Below are 14,725 nucleotides of genomic sequence, written 5' to 3'. Positions count from 1 at the left end.
TAACCTGCATGTCTTGGGACTGTGAAAGGAAAATGGTGCACCTGGAGGAAACTCATAAGAACACAGGGAGAACATGCAAACTCCTTATAGGAGGACACCAACCCCAGCCTCCTTGTTGTGAGGCATTGTGCCACTATGCTGCCCCTAAATATAAAATATCTGTTTAAGTCATCAGAGGAGCTGGTGAAATGCTTCCAGTGTCATTAGCAGAGTAGATCATGTCAGGTGAATCCAGCATTGTGGTGAGCTTATCAGAAGAGGCTTCTTCTCCTTGTCTTCCCTGCCCAGCTCTTCCCACTTTAGACAAAGATATACTGAGTGACCTGCCATTCCCAAATCCAGGTAGAAACGCTATGCAGTATTTGTACAAAAATAAGTAAATATTAACACTGGGTTCTTAAAATCCTTCAATATTGTAGCAACCCTTGGTCTGGACATGCTTCTCAGGTGACTGAGATCTGTCTGAGGTTGATGGACTAGCTAGAGAAGCTGGCATGGCAACTGCTCCATGAGCTGTGTTGAGGAGGGGATGCAGATGCAGCACTTAGAGAGCACTTTGGACACGTCTCCTGGCTGCTAAAGACTATCAGACATGATGCATAGCCACTGGCGATTATCATACGTGGACCCGGGCATTGGATTGGCTCATGGAGCCAGGGGAAAGTGTGGTATAAGGGTTCATTTATACTTCATGCTCAGAACACGTACGCACCCGTATCATGGCTGCCACGCATTCCCAGCATTCAGATAGATAGATAGATAGATAGATAGATAGATAGATAGATAGATAGATAGATAGATAGATAGATAGATAGATAGATAGATAGATAGATAGATAGATAGATAGATAGATAGATAGATAGATAGATAGATAGATAGATAGATACTTTATTATATATCTGTTTATTCTGAGCAGGTCCTCAGAAATTAAAGCGACGCGTGCGCGAGTTGCAGTACCAGCAAAAATTCGGGGGGCGCATTGTGCTAAAAGTCGGAAAGTGATGTCAGAGTCTCTGTTTACTATCTACATGTGACAGAAAGCATCTATGCGGATCCTACTGGATCGATGTGCGCGCTTCGATGTTTGATGAATGGTTCTATGTGGTGAAGACAAAATGCTGACATACAGATGCATTCATGGTGCTTTTATATTCAAGCGTTGCATATTCCCGATCGTAATGACACAATACATTTTAAGTCTCACATACCATCTTTTGTGCCGTCTTTTTTTTTTTTTTGCAACTTCACAGCCGCAACATAATGTACAGTGCTGTATTTGAGCCACTGAGAAAACAACTTAAGGACATGGTGAAAACGTGTATTTTGTGATTAAAGTGGAAATTTCAGCTTTAATCTCGAAATGTCCACTTTAACCTCGTAGTGTACTTAATCATTAAAGCAGGCCATCATAAACGTCATCCAAGTTTTTAATCGCTACAACAAGCAGCAATAGATCACCACACAGAACACTTTAAATGTATGATATTCCAACTCTCTGCAAATTTAGAATCTTCAGATTTATACTTGATATCAATTTCATGATGAAATGCATTAAAGTATGTATGTTACATTTTACAGATAAATCGTTAATTTAGTTTAAATAATGAATACTGTTAATAATTACACACATGGGGTGACACAGTGGCGGAGCAGTAGCACTGCTGTCCCGCAGCGAGTCACATTGCTGGTATTCTCTTCCTGGAGTTCCTGCTTGGATTCCACATTGTGCTCCGCTTTCCTTCCAAAGATATGCAGATTTGGGGATTTGGTGCCGCTAAAATGACTCCAGTGTATGTGTGTGCTTGTATTCACCTTGCGATGAGCTGAGGCCCCGTCCAGGGATTGTTTCTGCCTCGTGCCCAATGCTTGCTGGAATGGACACATCCCTGGATTGATGGATTTAATCATTAAACATCCTTTTCAGAGATAGTGCGGTAAGGTGTCATTGGAATTTAATGAGTGTTCCAGGCAATTCACAACACAGAGAAGCCGAACCTGTTTTCACACTCCCCGTGATAATATCTCGCACTGCCACCTGCTGGATTCCTCCAGATTTACGTAAAGTGCGCACGCAAGTATAAACAGTACAATGCTTGCTTAGCAGGAGTGTCCGCTGCAGCATGCATCACGTCACGTGAAGTATAAATCCGGCCTCAAATCCCAGATGAGCAGAGTGAGGGTGAAGCAGGTGGTATGTATGAGCGGGCAATGGATCGAAGCAGCTGAAAGCACATGCAGTCACAGAAAACCTGAGCGCCGTGGTGGAAGCAGCCAGCAAAGAGGCCAAAGCTCCATTTTAGGGCCACCTCTACAGCATTCGACATAAATTGGCTAATTCTATTCTTCTGTCTCTCACACTCCCTAGTCTTTGCAATATTATTACAATAAGTCACCTACATACTGTCAAGCTTGGGTCACAAAGTTGCACAGGAGAGTACCGAAGGATTTCCAAGGAGTAGAAACTTTATTGCTGTTCTAGCACATACAAACAAAACTCACTATCAGAGGCGAACCTGCCTCACAAGAAACAGCTGTCAAACTTGACGTATCAGCACTGACTCCTGCTCAAAAGAACACAAAGTCTTCTTCATCAAGGGGAACCAGCGAGCCGGTAGCAGCGACCGGAATGGAGGGAGTCTGGGGAAGTGAGACAGGAGAGTGAGAACACAGGACGGCTGCGGCTCGATCTTTTAAATGTTCAAAGCCCTACATGATGTACAAGCCAGCATGCCTGCAGCTGATCCCGCAAAGAGGAGCTGAAGAATGTGTTTGTTTCCCATTGAAAAACTGTTTAAGAGGGGGGTCTCTGAAGGGCGGCTGCGTTCCCCTGCAGCAGCAGTCACAATATGAATGAGTTCCATTTCGAAAGCGGGTTCGCAAGTCCACTTTCTTCATAAATCCAACAAAGTTAGCCTAGGAACCCAATGAACACAATACAAGCCCCAACCCTCAACTTCTATAGAAAACATGTACATGTACAGCTACTTGTACATTGAAAAATGCTTTTTAAAGTTAATATTTGCATTTTGTTACAGATGTCATGTGTATTTTAACAATAAACAGCAGAAAGTCAATTTTTGTTTCCATTGTTTTCTGTCAGCTAATGTCATTGTTTATGCTATCAGGTATTCTACGTATGCAGACTTAAACTACCTCTCCTCAGCTCCTATTGAAAATATATTTGTACTGTACACAAAAAAGTGCTTTTAAAAGATAATGTTTGTTGTGGAGACTGATTCAGACACAGACAGGCAGACACGCTCATGTCACCCAACACATGTTTATTTACAATACCTACTATTTTCAAATGTCCATAAGTGCCACAAAACCCCAATCTTCCCCAAAGTCCAGGCCAACCACTCTGCCTCTTTGGACCGCCTCCTTCTCTCGTTCTTGCACCTTGTCCTGCTTCCTCCCGACTCCAGCCATTGAATGGAGGGAGGCGGCCCCTTTTATCTGTACCCGGATGTGTTGCAGGTGTGCACCGGCAATCCAGCGGACACCAGCCAATGCTGGCTGTCCTCCCGGAAGCACTCCGGGTGTTCCCTCTCTTCTTCCCCCCAGCACTTCTTGGTGTGGCGGAAGTACTGGGGTCCAGGGTCCTTCAGGCAGGGGGACGCCCCCTGGCGGTGACCACGGGCCCCTACAGGGTTGGGCTTCCAAGCCCTGTACCCGTGGCCCCCAATACAACCAGGGAGGATGCTCCCTCTTGGTCTGGAGGAGGAATGAGCCCTCCTCCTGTCTTCATGGGCGTCCCGGCTAGGCATGAGCCCCATCCGAGTTCCACATTGTATATTTTGTTATAGTTTTCTAGTGCAATTTAACAACAAACAACTGAAAGTTATTTTTTACTCCCATTGTTTTCCATCAGCTGATCTCGGTACAGTAGACTCGCTTTCTGCTAGCGAATGAGCCTACGTGATTGTCTTCAAATCCACACACACAATGTGAGCAATCAGATGACATCATCACTGGACACCTGCTGCCCATCACTTAATATTGATGCCTAGTAAGTGTTCACGGTGAAGATTCATGGAAGGTTTTGAAGCAAGGATAAAAAAAAAAGCATCACAAAAAAAGTACTTCTGGGGCGAACTCCAGTTTAAGTGTATCAAAATAAAAGTCCTTGCTAAACCTGCGGTACTCCTGATGGGATGTTCATATCTGAAGGTCATACTTTAGAGTCTATTGGGAAAAGTTGACAAGAGCAAGCCACTCGCGAGATCCGAATGAAGGTTCCTATTGCGCCTGTGCTCCACCACACTGCTTGGTTTTGTATCGCATTTTAATGTGGTTTTCTGAGTGAAGAAGAACTTATACCCTTAACAAGTTTCAAATTTGTCCTCGTGTTCTTGTTGAACATGCTTAATTCCGGACATTTTGGACTTGAAATAAAACACGTTAGCTCAACATAAACAGAGCTACATCCAAAAGTACAACCACTTGTACAGGATGAATGTGTGTAACTGAGAATATTTGCAATAATAGCATGGATTTTTGCACTTGCACGCAAACTAACTTATGCAATGATGCAAAATTAAAAGTTAACATTGTTTTTAATTTTTCATTTATTTAAATACATCTTAATTTATTGGACATGCACTTTTGCATCTTTGAAAGTTCGTAACTTGAAGATTCATATGCAGGGGACTTACTGTACTGTTATTATTATTATTATAATCGAATGTCTCGCTCAGCATTCAAAAGTTGTCAAACTGTTATTTTGTATTATTTTGTGAATTTCCCATTGGGATTAATAAAGTATCTATCTATCTATCTATCTATCTATCTATCTATCTATCTATCTATCTATCTATCTATCTATCTATTAAATCCCTCCACATCTTTTTTTCCACCAGTTCTGGCTTATGTCTTGTGTCCTCAGATTGCGATGTACTGATGTGACAAAGGTGATCCTTGTCAAAGCATCTTAGAGCACTTGCAAGCTTACAAACTTGTTAAGTGCAACAATGTAAATGATCTGAAGTCGGCATGACAGAAATCAGCAGTGAAGGTGGCCCCTTTGATCTGACATAGACGGCGCTTATGTGTACAGATACCTTGGGGCCCCCTATGCACAGCGTAATCTGCATACCCCTTATTTGCGCAACTAACACTGGAATATTTGTAAATTCAACATGGAGGGCAGCTGGGCATGGGATTTAAAAAACAGAACTATCTCAACATTTCAAAAGAACGACCCAGGCACATTATTTTTGATCACTGAAATGGTGCACCACAACTACATTGTCACTTTCATGACAGCTCCATCATAATAATAATAATAATACTTTACATTCATTATAGTGCTTTTTTTAGTCACTTCAACCACTACTAGTGTGCAGCATTCACCTGCATGATGTGACAGCAGCCATTTTTGCACCGGTACTCTCACCACACATTAGGTGTTAGGTGGTGAAGGGGTGAGAGGAGGGGGATGATTAGGGGGCCAGAATGACTAGGCCATGGAGGGCAGTTTAGCCAGAACATCAGAATACACCCTACACTTTACTAAGGTGCCCAGGGATCTTTAATGACAACAGAGAATCACAACCTCAGCTTTATGTCTCATCTGAAGGATGGTTTCATTTTTACAGCACAGTGTCCTTGTCACTGCACTGGGACATTGAGATCCGCATTCAGACCACAGGGTAAGTACCCCCTGCTGACCTCACCAACATCTCTTTCAGCAGCAACCCAGGCCTGGTTTCCTGGCTAGTCTCCCATCCAAGTACTGGCTGGGGCCGAACATGCTTAGCTTAAAGTGGATGACCTTATTCTGTTATTCTGAACCATTGGTGATTCCTGCTCATTGGTTTCTCAATGTTATTATAATTTTTCTAAACTGAAGGAAATACATACATATTTTTTCGTTCTCATTTTCAGGAAGAACATGTCCTATTTTGGTGTCAAAGTTTCATGCATTGAGCCTGGGTTCTTCAAAACAAATATAATGACAACAGAGTTGTTCAAGAGTAACATGAAGGAATTCTGGAAGAAGCAAACCGAAGAGCTAAAAGAAGAATATGGGAGAGATTATCTAGAAAAAGGTGGGCATGGTGACTATTGTTACTCTAGTTAACACCTTGACAAAACTGGCTACACTCTATGGAAAGATGTTAAAAAGTATGAAGGGCCAGTTTTTTAATTAAATTGAGGAGCAGATCTGTGGACTCTGAGTGCTTCTGTCTATGGGGTGAGTAATACTGGAATGCATATGCCCCCCACTTGTACTAATTAAGCTACTGACACATTTCACGACTTATAGTCGTTGAGTGGCTGATCTTGTTGACAGACCATGTCAATCTGAGCAACTGAAAATTGCTGGGCATGTCACATTTAGTGACTTCTACTGACCTTCCAGTACACTCGTGCTTGCCCTTCTTCTGATAGCCAATAACGTGCTGCCTGACAGAACTGGTACTGCAGAAAGGCTTTCCAGGTACAGAAAATTAAGCCACATCCACGATTACTTTTCTTTTTTTCCATTCCCTCTTGGTACATAAAACGCGAAACATCAGACAAAATGAGCTTCCCTTCTGTTTGTGAGGTCCAAAAAACCCACATACCTTATTCCTTGTAGGTACATTCCATGCATTGTACTTCCAGAGGAGCATTCATTGGTAGTCAGCTCTCATGCACACAGAGCCCACCCTTACGACTAAAGACAAAATTAAAACTATTTCAGGGACAAGTCATGGACTAGTCAGAGTAAGTCAGTGGTTATGTGAAACTGCATGACTGAAACTCACGAGAGTCCAACATAACTGACTCAGAGTTGATAAGGTCATATAAATGAAGGCTATGACTTAAAATGGCTAGAAAAGTCATCAAATGTGACATGATTGATAGCTAATAAAAAGTCTGTTGTTTTGTTTTAAATTCACCATGTTCCTGTCTTCCCTTATATTTTGTATATTCTAAGGATTTACATGTTTTAGAACATTAGAACATTAGAACAATCTAGACGAGAACAAGCCATTCAGACCAACAAAGCTCGCCGGTCCTATACACTTATTTCTTCCAAAAAACATCAAGTCGAGGTCTGAAAGTCCCTAAAGTCTTACTGTCTACCACACTACTTGGTAGCTTATTCCAAAAGTCTATCATTTTGACAGAATAGGGGGCGCCACCTAGCCCCAAACCCTGGACGCAACCAACACAAATACAGTCATGGTTTCAAGTATAATTATTTATACTTTTCAGTATCTTACAGGCCCTTCTGGAACCCTCTGCATAAAACATCACATAATAAAGATGTTCCTCCTTCTCAGTCCTGCTCCACTTCCTCCAAGCAAGTGTTGTCCTCTGCCTCCCGACTCCAACTCCCTTGGATGAGGTCGAGCAGCTTCTTTTATCTGTGACCTTGGATCATAGTTTGAGGAAGTCGTCAGTCATCTAGGCTGACATATCCAGCCAGTTATTCCAACTAGTCCGAAACTCACCCCAACAATTGTCATTAGCAGTAGGCCTGACTCTGTGTGTCTGGGAGCTGACAACCAATGGGCACTTATGCAGAAGTGCAATGCATATAATGTAATATTGAGGAATAAGTAACATGGTTGTTTTGGACCACAAGAAAAGAAGAAGAGAATCTTGTCTGTAAAATTCCTTATGTTTTAGGTACCACAACAGAATGTAAAAAAAAAAAATGGGTCACGATTTTGGCCTGCTAACCTTAATGCAGCACTGGATCCATCAGGCAGCATGCTTATGTCTGTCAGAAAAAGGGACAAGCACGACTATGCTTTAAATTTGTCATGCAGTTATTAAATTTGACAAGCCCAGCTGTTTTTATTAACACAGTGATGCGAACTGATCATCATCCACAGTCATCCAGTCGGACATACCCTATGACTAGAAGCTGTGAAATGAGCTTTTGTCTTTGATTTTGGTTTGTGTAATGGGATTGCTATACAATAGTTTTATTGCCAGTTTTGACCTGTTGCAGAAATTAATCAATAAATAAAGAAGAGTCTTCGGCCATCATTATAAATTCCAAACATGGCCTTCCTTTATTTATACCTAGAGGTGAAGTTCTACATGTTCTTCTAAATGCAGCATGGTAGACTGAAGAACTCTAACAGAGCACTGTCTTTTCATTTAGGTACAATTACATGTAATGACTATGAAACATTTCAAACGCAACAATCAGCATACTGATAAATGGTACAGCCCAGATTCTCCTCTACCTTTAAGTATTATGTAGAGTTCCAAAATAGTTCATCTTTAAGAGTCTTAGAGTCATAAGATTTCTTATATATAAACTATTATCTGAGAGTAAACTATAAAATTAAATGTTATGTATGATATAGTTTTCTATATTATATGTACTGGTAAAAATGTCACAATGTCTTAACTAAACAAGCAGGCGCTTTCCAGAACCTTTTATAATTCCTCTTATTTAACAAGTTTTCCTTAATAAAACCCTATGCTATACGTTGTAATAATGTATTAAAAATCAACAATGAATAATGCTTAAATTGGACTGACTTTAACTGATAATGTGTAAGTGCTAATGTGGTGATAGTCACTAATGTAGGACTAACTATAGTTGATGTCATGTGTTGAACTCTGATTAACTATAGGAGGTGGGTAGTGGGCACAATCTATGATTACATTCAGCCATTAATCTTTCAAGGTAACACTTTTTCCCCCTCACATCATGTGTCAGTGGGCTTATAAAATGAGATCATTCTATAAATATATACTCTTGCACATTGTTTTTTTTTGCAGTAGGGTGATCACCATATAATGCAAATCACATTTTCTGAACTATTTAAAATTATATTATGCTACCCTTAAATCCAAGTTAAATCCAAAATATAGTCTAATGAATAAATATAAAATTTATCTATGATTAATATTATTGATTTCTTTACCCATAACTTCCTGTTAAGGCTATTTCATGTACAGTATGCTTCATCAGTGATACCTTGAGGTTTTCATTGAACTTATTCTGTAGAAATAGCACAGTCTACACCTTGAGTTTGTTAAAAAAGTGTTCTCCTATGTTATTTTTACCCAATCCTTATTGCTCATATCATCCATCCATCCATCCATTTTCCAACCCGCTGAATCCGAACACAGGGTCATGGGGGTCTGCTGGAGCCAATCCCAGCCAACACAGGGCACAAGGCAGGGAACCAATCCTGGGCAGGGTGCCAACCCACCGCAGGACACACACAAACACACCCACACACCAAGCACACACTAGGGCCAATTTAGAATTGCCAATCCACCTAACCTGCATGTCTTTGGACTGTGGGAGGAAACCGGAGCGCCCGGAGGAAACCCACGCAGACATGGGGAGAACATGCAAACTCCACGCAGGGAGGACCCGTGAAGCGAACCCGGGTCCCCAGATCTCCCAACTGCGAGGCAGCAGCATATCAGTATGGAAAAATACCTGGACATGATGCCAGTTCATCACAGCTTAAGCACACGCACACACACATTAGAGTGAATCCAGCACCTGAAGAACCCCCCAACCCAGCCCCCCTCACACAAACATGGGGAGAACATGCAAACTCTAAACACACACACACACAAAATTTAATGTAGCACCTCTCCTTTGCAATTTTTGCAAAAACATGTTAAACCATTGTGGGAAACCAGCCCGGCCACAGACAGACGCCGAATGTCCAGATTATACACACGCTTTATTTCAGCACAACATCACAGTGCACAATTAACCACAATAATGCTCTCTGTCCCTTTTCTCTCTCTCTCTCTCTCTCTCTCTCTCTCTCTCTCTCTCTCTCTCTCTCTCTCTCTCTCTCTCTCTCTCTCTCTTTCTCTCTCTTTAGCATCCTTCTCCTCCTCCTCAGGCTCCTGTCCTTTTCCTCCTGACTCTAGCCCCTAGTGGAGTGAGGTGGCCTCCTTTATACAGCACCCGGAAGTGCTCCAGGTGCTTCTTGATTAGCATCCAGCAGCACTTCTGGGTGTGGCGAAAGTGCTGCATGCTGATTCAGCTCCTCTTCTGACAGTACTTCCTGTTGTGGGAGAAGTGTTGTCGACCACCGTTCTGGAGCTGCCCGGGCTCCCCCTGGCAGTGGCCACGTCCTCCCACAGGGTTGAGCGTCCCGGCTCTGTGTCTCCCTATGCAACCCAGGAAGGCTGCCCTCTCATATTCTGGGGAAAATACTGCCCCTCTTCTGGTCCTTCCTGTCTCCTGGCGTCCTGGCAGGGCAATGTCCCTGGACATCTGTCACACCATATTTCAAATTACCCAACATTTTATTTATGTATATATCTCTATTTAACAATATTAATTTTGTATATTTTATTTAAAAATTAGTCAATAAAGTTTCCTTATATATACTTTATATATAAAATACAGATAAATAAAAAGGGAACTTCTGTTTCAAAAAGCACAAAAAAAGTGTCCTTTGTATTCCATAATTATCAAAAGAACATTTTTCCTTAAGCTTGATCAGGGTCTGAAGAAAAGATATTTTTCATATTTATAAATAAGTGGAGACATTTTCATTATACCAAATATAATGTATTTTCAAAACTCATAATATTTTAACCCAAATTGATTCAGCACTCTGTTAATTTATATCAAAAATATTTTCAATTTTCTGTGCACAATATATTTTCAGCAATTGATTTAACAATTTAAATTGTTCCATTTTAAAAAAAAATCGCAAAGAAATCCCTTTTACATATCGTTTCTTAGGAACAATACAAAACTTTCAGACACACTCAACATTCTTTTAAATCATTTAACCACTCACGACATTTTTCCTCAAACATTCCACCTTTTAAAACAAGTAAAGCAGCATTTATACTCCTTTCAGCTGCATTTTATCCTTTCATTCTTTTCAGATGTTATCTCTCAGTCTCTCTCATTCTCTCGCTGCACACTCTCATGTTGCATGACTTTGTGTATTTTAAGTCACTAGCAAGTCAATCAATCACCCCATTACATTTTTTAACAATATATTCCAGATATTATTCCAGTCAAATTAATAATAATAATAATAATAATAATAATAATAATAATAACAATAATAATTTTTTACATTTACATAGTCTGCAGTGGGCTGGCACCCTGCCCGGGATTTGTTCCTGCCTTGCGCCCTGTGCTGGCTGGGATTAGCTCCAGCAGACCCCCGTGACCCTATGTTAGGATATAGTGGGCTGGAAAATGACTGACTGACATTTACATAGTGCTTTTCTGACTACTCAAAGTACTTTACATAGTGAGTGGGAAGCCACTTCAACCACCACTAATGTGTAGCATCCACCTGGATGATGCAACAGCAGCCATTTTTTACGCCAGTACGCTCACTACTCATTAGCTGTTAGGTGGTGAGGGGTGAGAGAAATAGCCAATTAGACATATGGTGTGATTAGGGGGCCAGAATCACTAGATTATGGAAGTGCAATTTAGCCTGGACATCGGGTTACACTCTGCTGTTTAAAAAGAATGCCCAGGGACCTTTTATGACCACAGAGAGTCAGGACCTCGGTTTTACGTTTTATCCAAGGGATGGCGCTATTTTTACAGAACATTTTCCCACTTTCACTGCACTGGAGCATTGGAATCTACATTCAGACCACAAAGAAAGTGTCCTCTTCTGGCCTCACCATCACCTCTTCCAGCAGCAACCCAAGCTTTTCCAAGATGGTCTCCCATCCAAGTACTGACCGAACATGCTCAATTGCTTGTTTTATTGACCCCCCATGTCTGCTTGTTTTATTGACCCCCCATGTTTACAATAAATTTCCGTAGGTATTGGATTCACAAGCATTCCTAGAGTAAAAGTTTATATTTCTATATGTTTCCAATCAGTGCAAATTCTTAAGTTACTTTTTACAGCTTTTTACTCTTTTTAATTAATGTTATTATTTCTCGTAAAGTCAGTCGGCAAGTCTAATTCTGACTCCCTAGATTATAGAATTCACCACAAAGATGACTTGGTATAAAAATAACTCATAAGACACTGCTGCAGTTCTTTAAAAAAATCTTACTTCTTATCTAAGCCTATTGTTTATTTTTATTAGGTGTATACTAACAGAGCATAGATGAAACAGAAAGGAAAAATAAGGAAGTAAGTAAAGCTCTAGTAGTCCCAAGATACAGTGAGATCCAGCATCTTGTGATGATAGTGAACTTCAGAAGCTCTAAGATGAATGTAAAAGAGATACATCTCAGAACAAACGTGGAATACAGCATTCCAACATTTTTTTATTTTAAACCAGTGCATCCCTCAATTGCCTCATTACTGAAAGCCTTTCCCTAAATAAGGGTTCAGCACGGTCACATCCAACCAGTATGTACGAAGTCTCTTTGTACTGAGCATGGTTGTACAGTGTGAAATGATTCAGAAATAACACTTGGCTGCAGTTCATGAAATATTTGACTCTCCATAACTCCTGGCCATCAGCCAGACACACCCGACCGCAGAAACAATTCAGTGGCCTCAAGGAATAATATTCTGTGGTAAACCAGCCTAGTAGCGAGAATTCCCAGCTCAAGGACTCAAGGTAAGATTGTTGTGGTGAGATAAGGGAACATCTTGGGGTTCACAGACACCAAAAACTATTGCAGAAAATACTCAGTAAACAAAGAAGAGTCTTGAGCCATTGCTATATATGAACTCCAAGCATAGCCTTCCTTTATTTATGCCTACGGGTGGAGTCCCACATGTTCTTGTTAATGCAGCATGGCAGACTGAAGAACTCTAACAGAGCAACAGGGTTTTCAGGTCCTGCAAATGTTTCCAGTCCAATGGCAGCTGAAAACACAGCCCAAATAATTAATGCTATTGATTATTCACTATTGATGTTTTACAGGTGGGGAAGGAATTTATGTCTTTGAGTAGCTGCACAAGTCTTTACAAAATAACATTAAGAAACAAACACCACTAAGCAGATAATTTTCCCTGCACAATGATTTCAAAAATAGCCTGATTTGCAGTGAAAAAAGCACATATGGCAACCCGGCAGAGCACTGCCATTTTCTTTTAGGTGAATTTACGTAACACATTTGAATATCTTTTAATGTTCACCAATCAGCATGCAGATATATGGTAAACTCCAGAAACACGCATACTAAATTATGTATTAAGTAGAGTCCCAAAATAGTTCATCATTAAGAGTCACGGGAATACCCCGTGAAAAGAAATAATACTTTTTAAATGTAATCTGTTATTAGAGATCAAAATATAAGATTAAATGTTATATATGACCACATTTTGTAATTAGAATGTGTTGGTACAAATATCTGGATGTTTTAGTTAGACATATAGGCAGTTTCAAGAATCTTTTTTCTTGTAGACCCCTGATGGTCTTAAGACAGAGCAAAAACATTTTTTATTTAGCGTAGACATTTATGTATTCTTTTAGTTTTATGCTTACTGTTTTTTTGTGTTAGTACTGAGTGTAAGTCTTCAGTTGAATAAAAGCAAAGAGAGGACACATACGTTTGCCTATGTGAGACAAGAGTAGAGAATGGACACACACCAACTGCCTAACACTTTGCACTTGACTTGTATAATTGTGATATTACATTGTTGAGAATTACAGCATGACCTATTGAAATTAGAAAACAACATCTCCATCTTGTGATGTCCCAGCAATATACACAGCTTATACAAAGGACACCAAAATACAGAACACATAGTACCAGTATAAATAGGAAACTGCATCACATACATTAATGAAAAGTATAGTTCTGAAGAAATGGTAATTGCATCACATCACACAAAACAATATCAACATGTTTAGATATCTGTTATTTTCCTCTGTGACAAATAGGTGACGCCACTGGACCCCAAACAACCAACATAAATACAGTCACAGACTCAAAACAGAGGTTTTAATTATACAAAATACCTCACAAAGCTTTCTTGAAAAGGTTGCACAAATGCAATTCCCATCAAATTATTCTTCCTTCTTTCTCTTCTGTCCCCATTCATCTCCCTCCAGTGTGTGTTGCCTTCATTCCTCCTGGCTCTGACTCCCTGAAGGAGGCTGGATGGTTTCTTTTTATTGTCGGACCCATGAGTACTTCCGCTGCCAGGGCATAGCCCGACAAAAGAACTTCTGGATCAAGCGGAAGTCTTGAAAAACAGGGATCATGAATCCCCGCAGCACCCCCCGGCGGCACTCATGTGACCCAGCAGGGATGATACGTGGCACTACAGCACCCATCATGCCCAGCAGGTGCCCACACGGTTACTGAGGTGCTGGGATGCTGTCATTCTAGTTAATATGTCCCAAATCAGGAGCCTTCCTCAATACTCCTTTGTTAAGTCCACCTGTACAGGTAAGCGTTCCATACCCATCTCAGACAGGATGCCAGATAATACTGCTTGGTACTTACACCATGCTATGCTGAATTAATATACAGTGCATCCAGAAAGTATTCACAGCACATCACTTTTTCCACATTTTGTTATGTTACAGCCTTATTCCAAAATGGATTAAATTCATTTTTTTCCTCAGAATTCTACACACAACACCCCATAATGACAACGTGAAAAAAGTTTACTTGAGATTTTTGCAAATTTATTAAAAATAAAAAAACTGAGAAATCCCATGTCCATAAGTATTTACAGCCTTTGCTCAATACTTTGTCGATGCACCTTTGGCAGCAATTACAGCCTCAAGTCTTTTTGAACATGATGCCACAAGCTTGGCACACCTATCCTTGGCCAGTTTCGCCCATTCCTCTTTGCAGCACCTCTCAAGCTCCATCAGGTTGGATGGG

The 14,725-nt window shown here is 40.6% G+C and overlaps 1 protein-coding gene and 1 long non-coding RNA gene across 4 annotated transcripts in view; both read left to right on the top strand.

The window, feature by feature from the left end:
• The window catches only part of LOC127528936 (uncharacterized), a 269,154-nt gene that overhangs the window by 201,459 nt on the left and 52,970 nt on the right, over window positions 1-14,725 (top strand). The window lies entirely within an intron of this gene.
• Window positions 1-14,725, top strand: part of LOC114655397 (retinol dehydrogenase 16-like) — an 85,722-nt gene that overhangs the window by 68,206 nt on the left and 2,791 nt on the right. For all 3 annotated transcript variants that reach the window (XM_051930692.1, XM_051930691.1, XM_028806348.2), the window contains exon 4: window positions 5,887-6,050. In XM_051930692.1, coding sequence (XP_051786652.1) covers window positions 5,887-6,050 — 164 coding nt within the window. The remainder of the gene's footprint in view (window positions 1-5,886; window positions 6,051-14,725) is intronic.

The sequence above is a fragment of the Erpetoichthys calabaricus genome, chromosome 8, assembly GCF_900747795.2.
Source record: "Erpetoichthys calabaricus chromosome 8, fErpCal1.3, whole genome shotgun sequence".
Lineage (NCBI taxonomy): Eukaryota > Metazoa > Chordata > Cladistia > Polypteriformes > Polypteridae > Erpetoichthys > Erpetoichthys calabaricus.
Note: the sequence above shows the minus strand (reverse complement) of the source record. Positions and strands in the feature narration are given on the sequence as shown.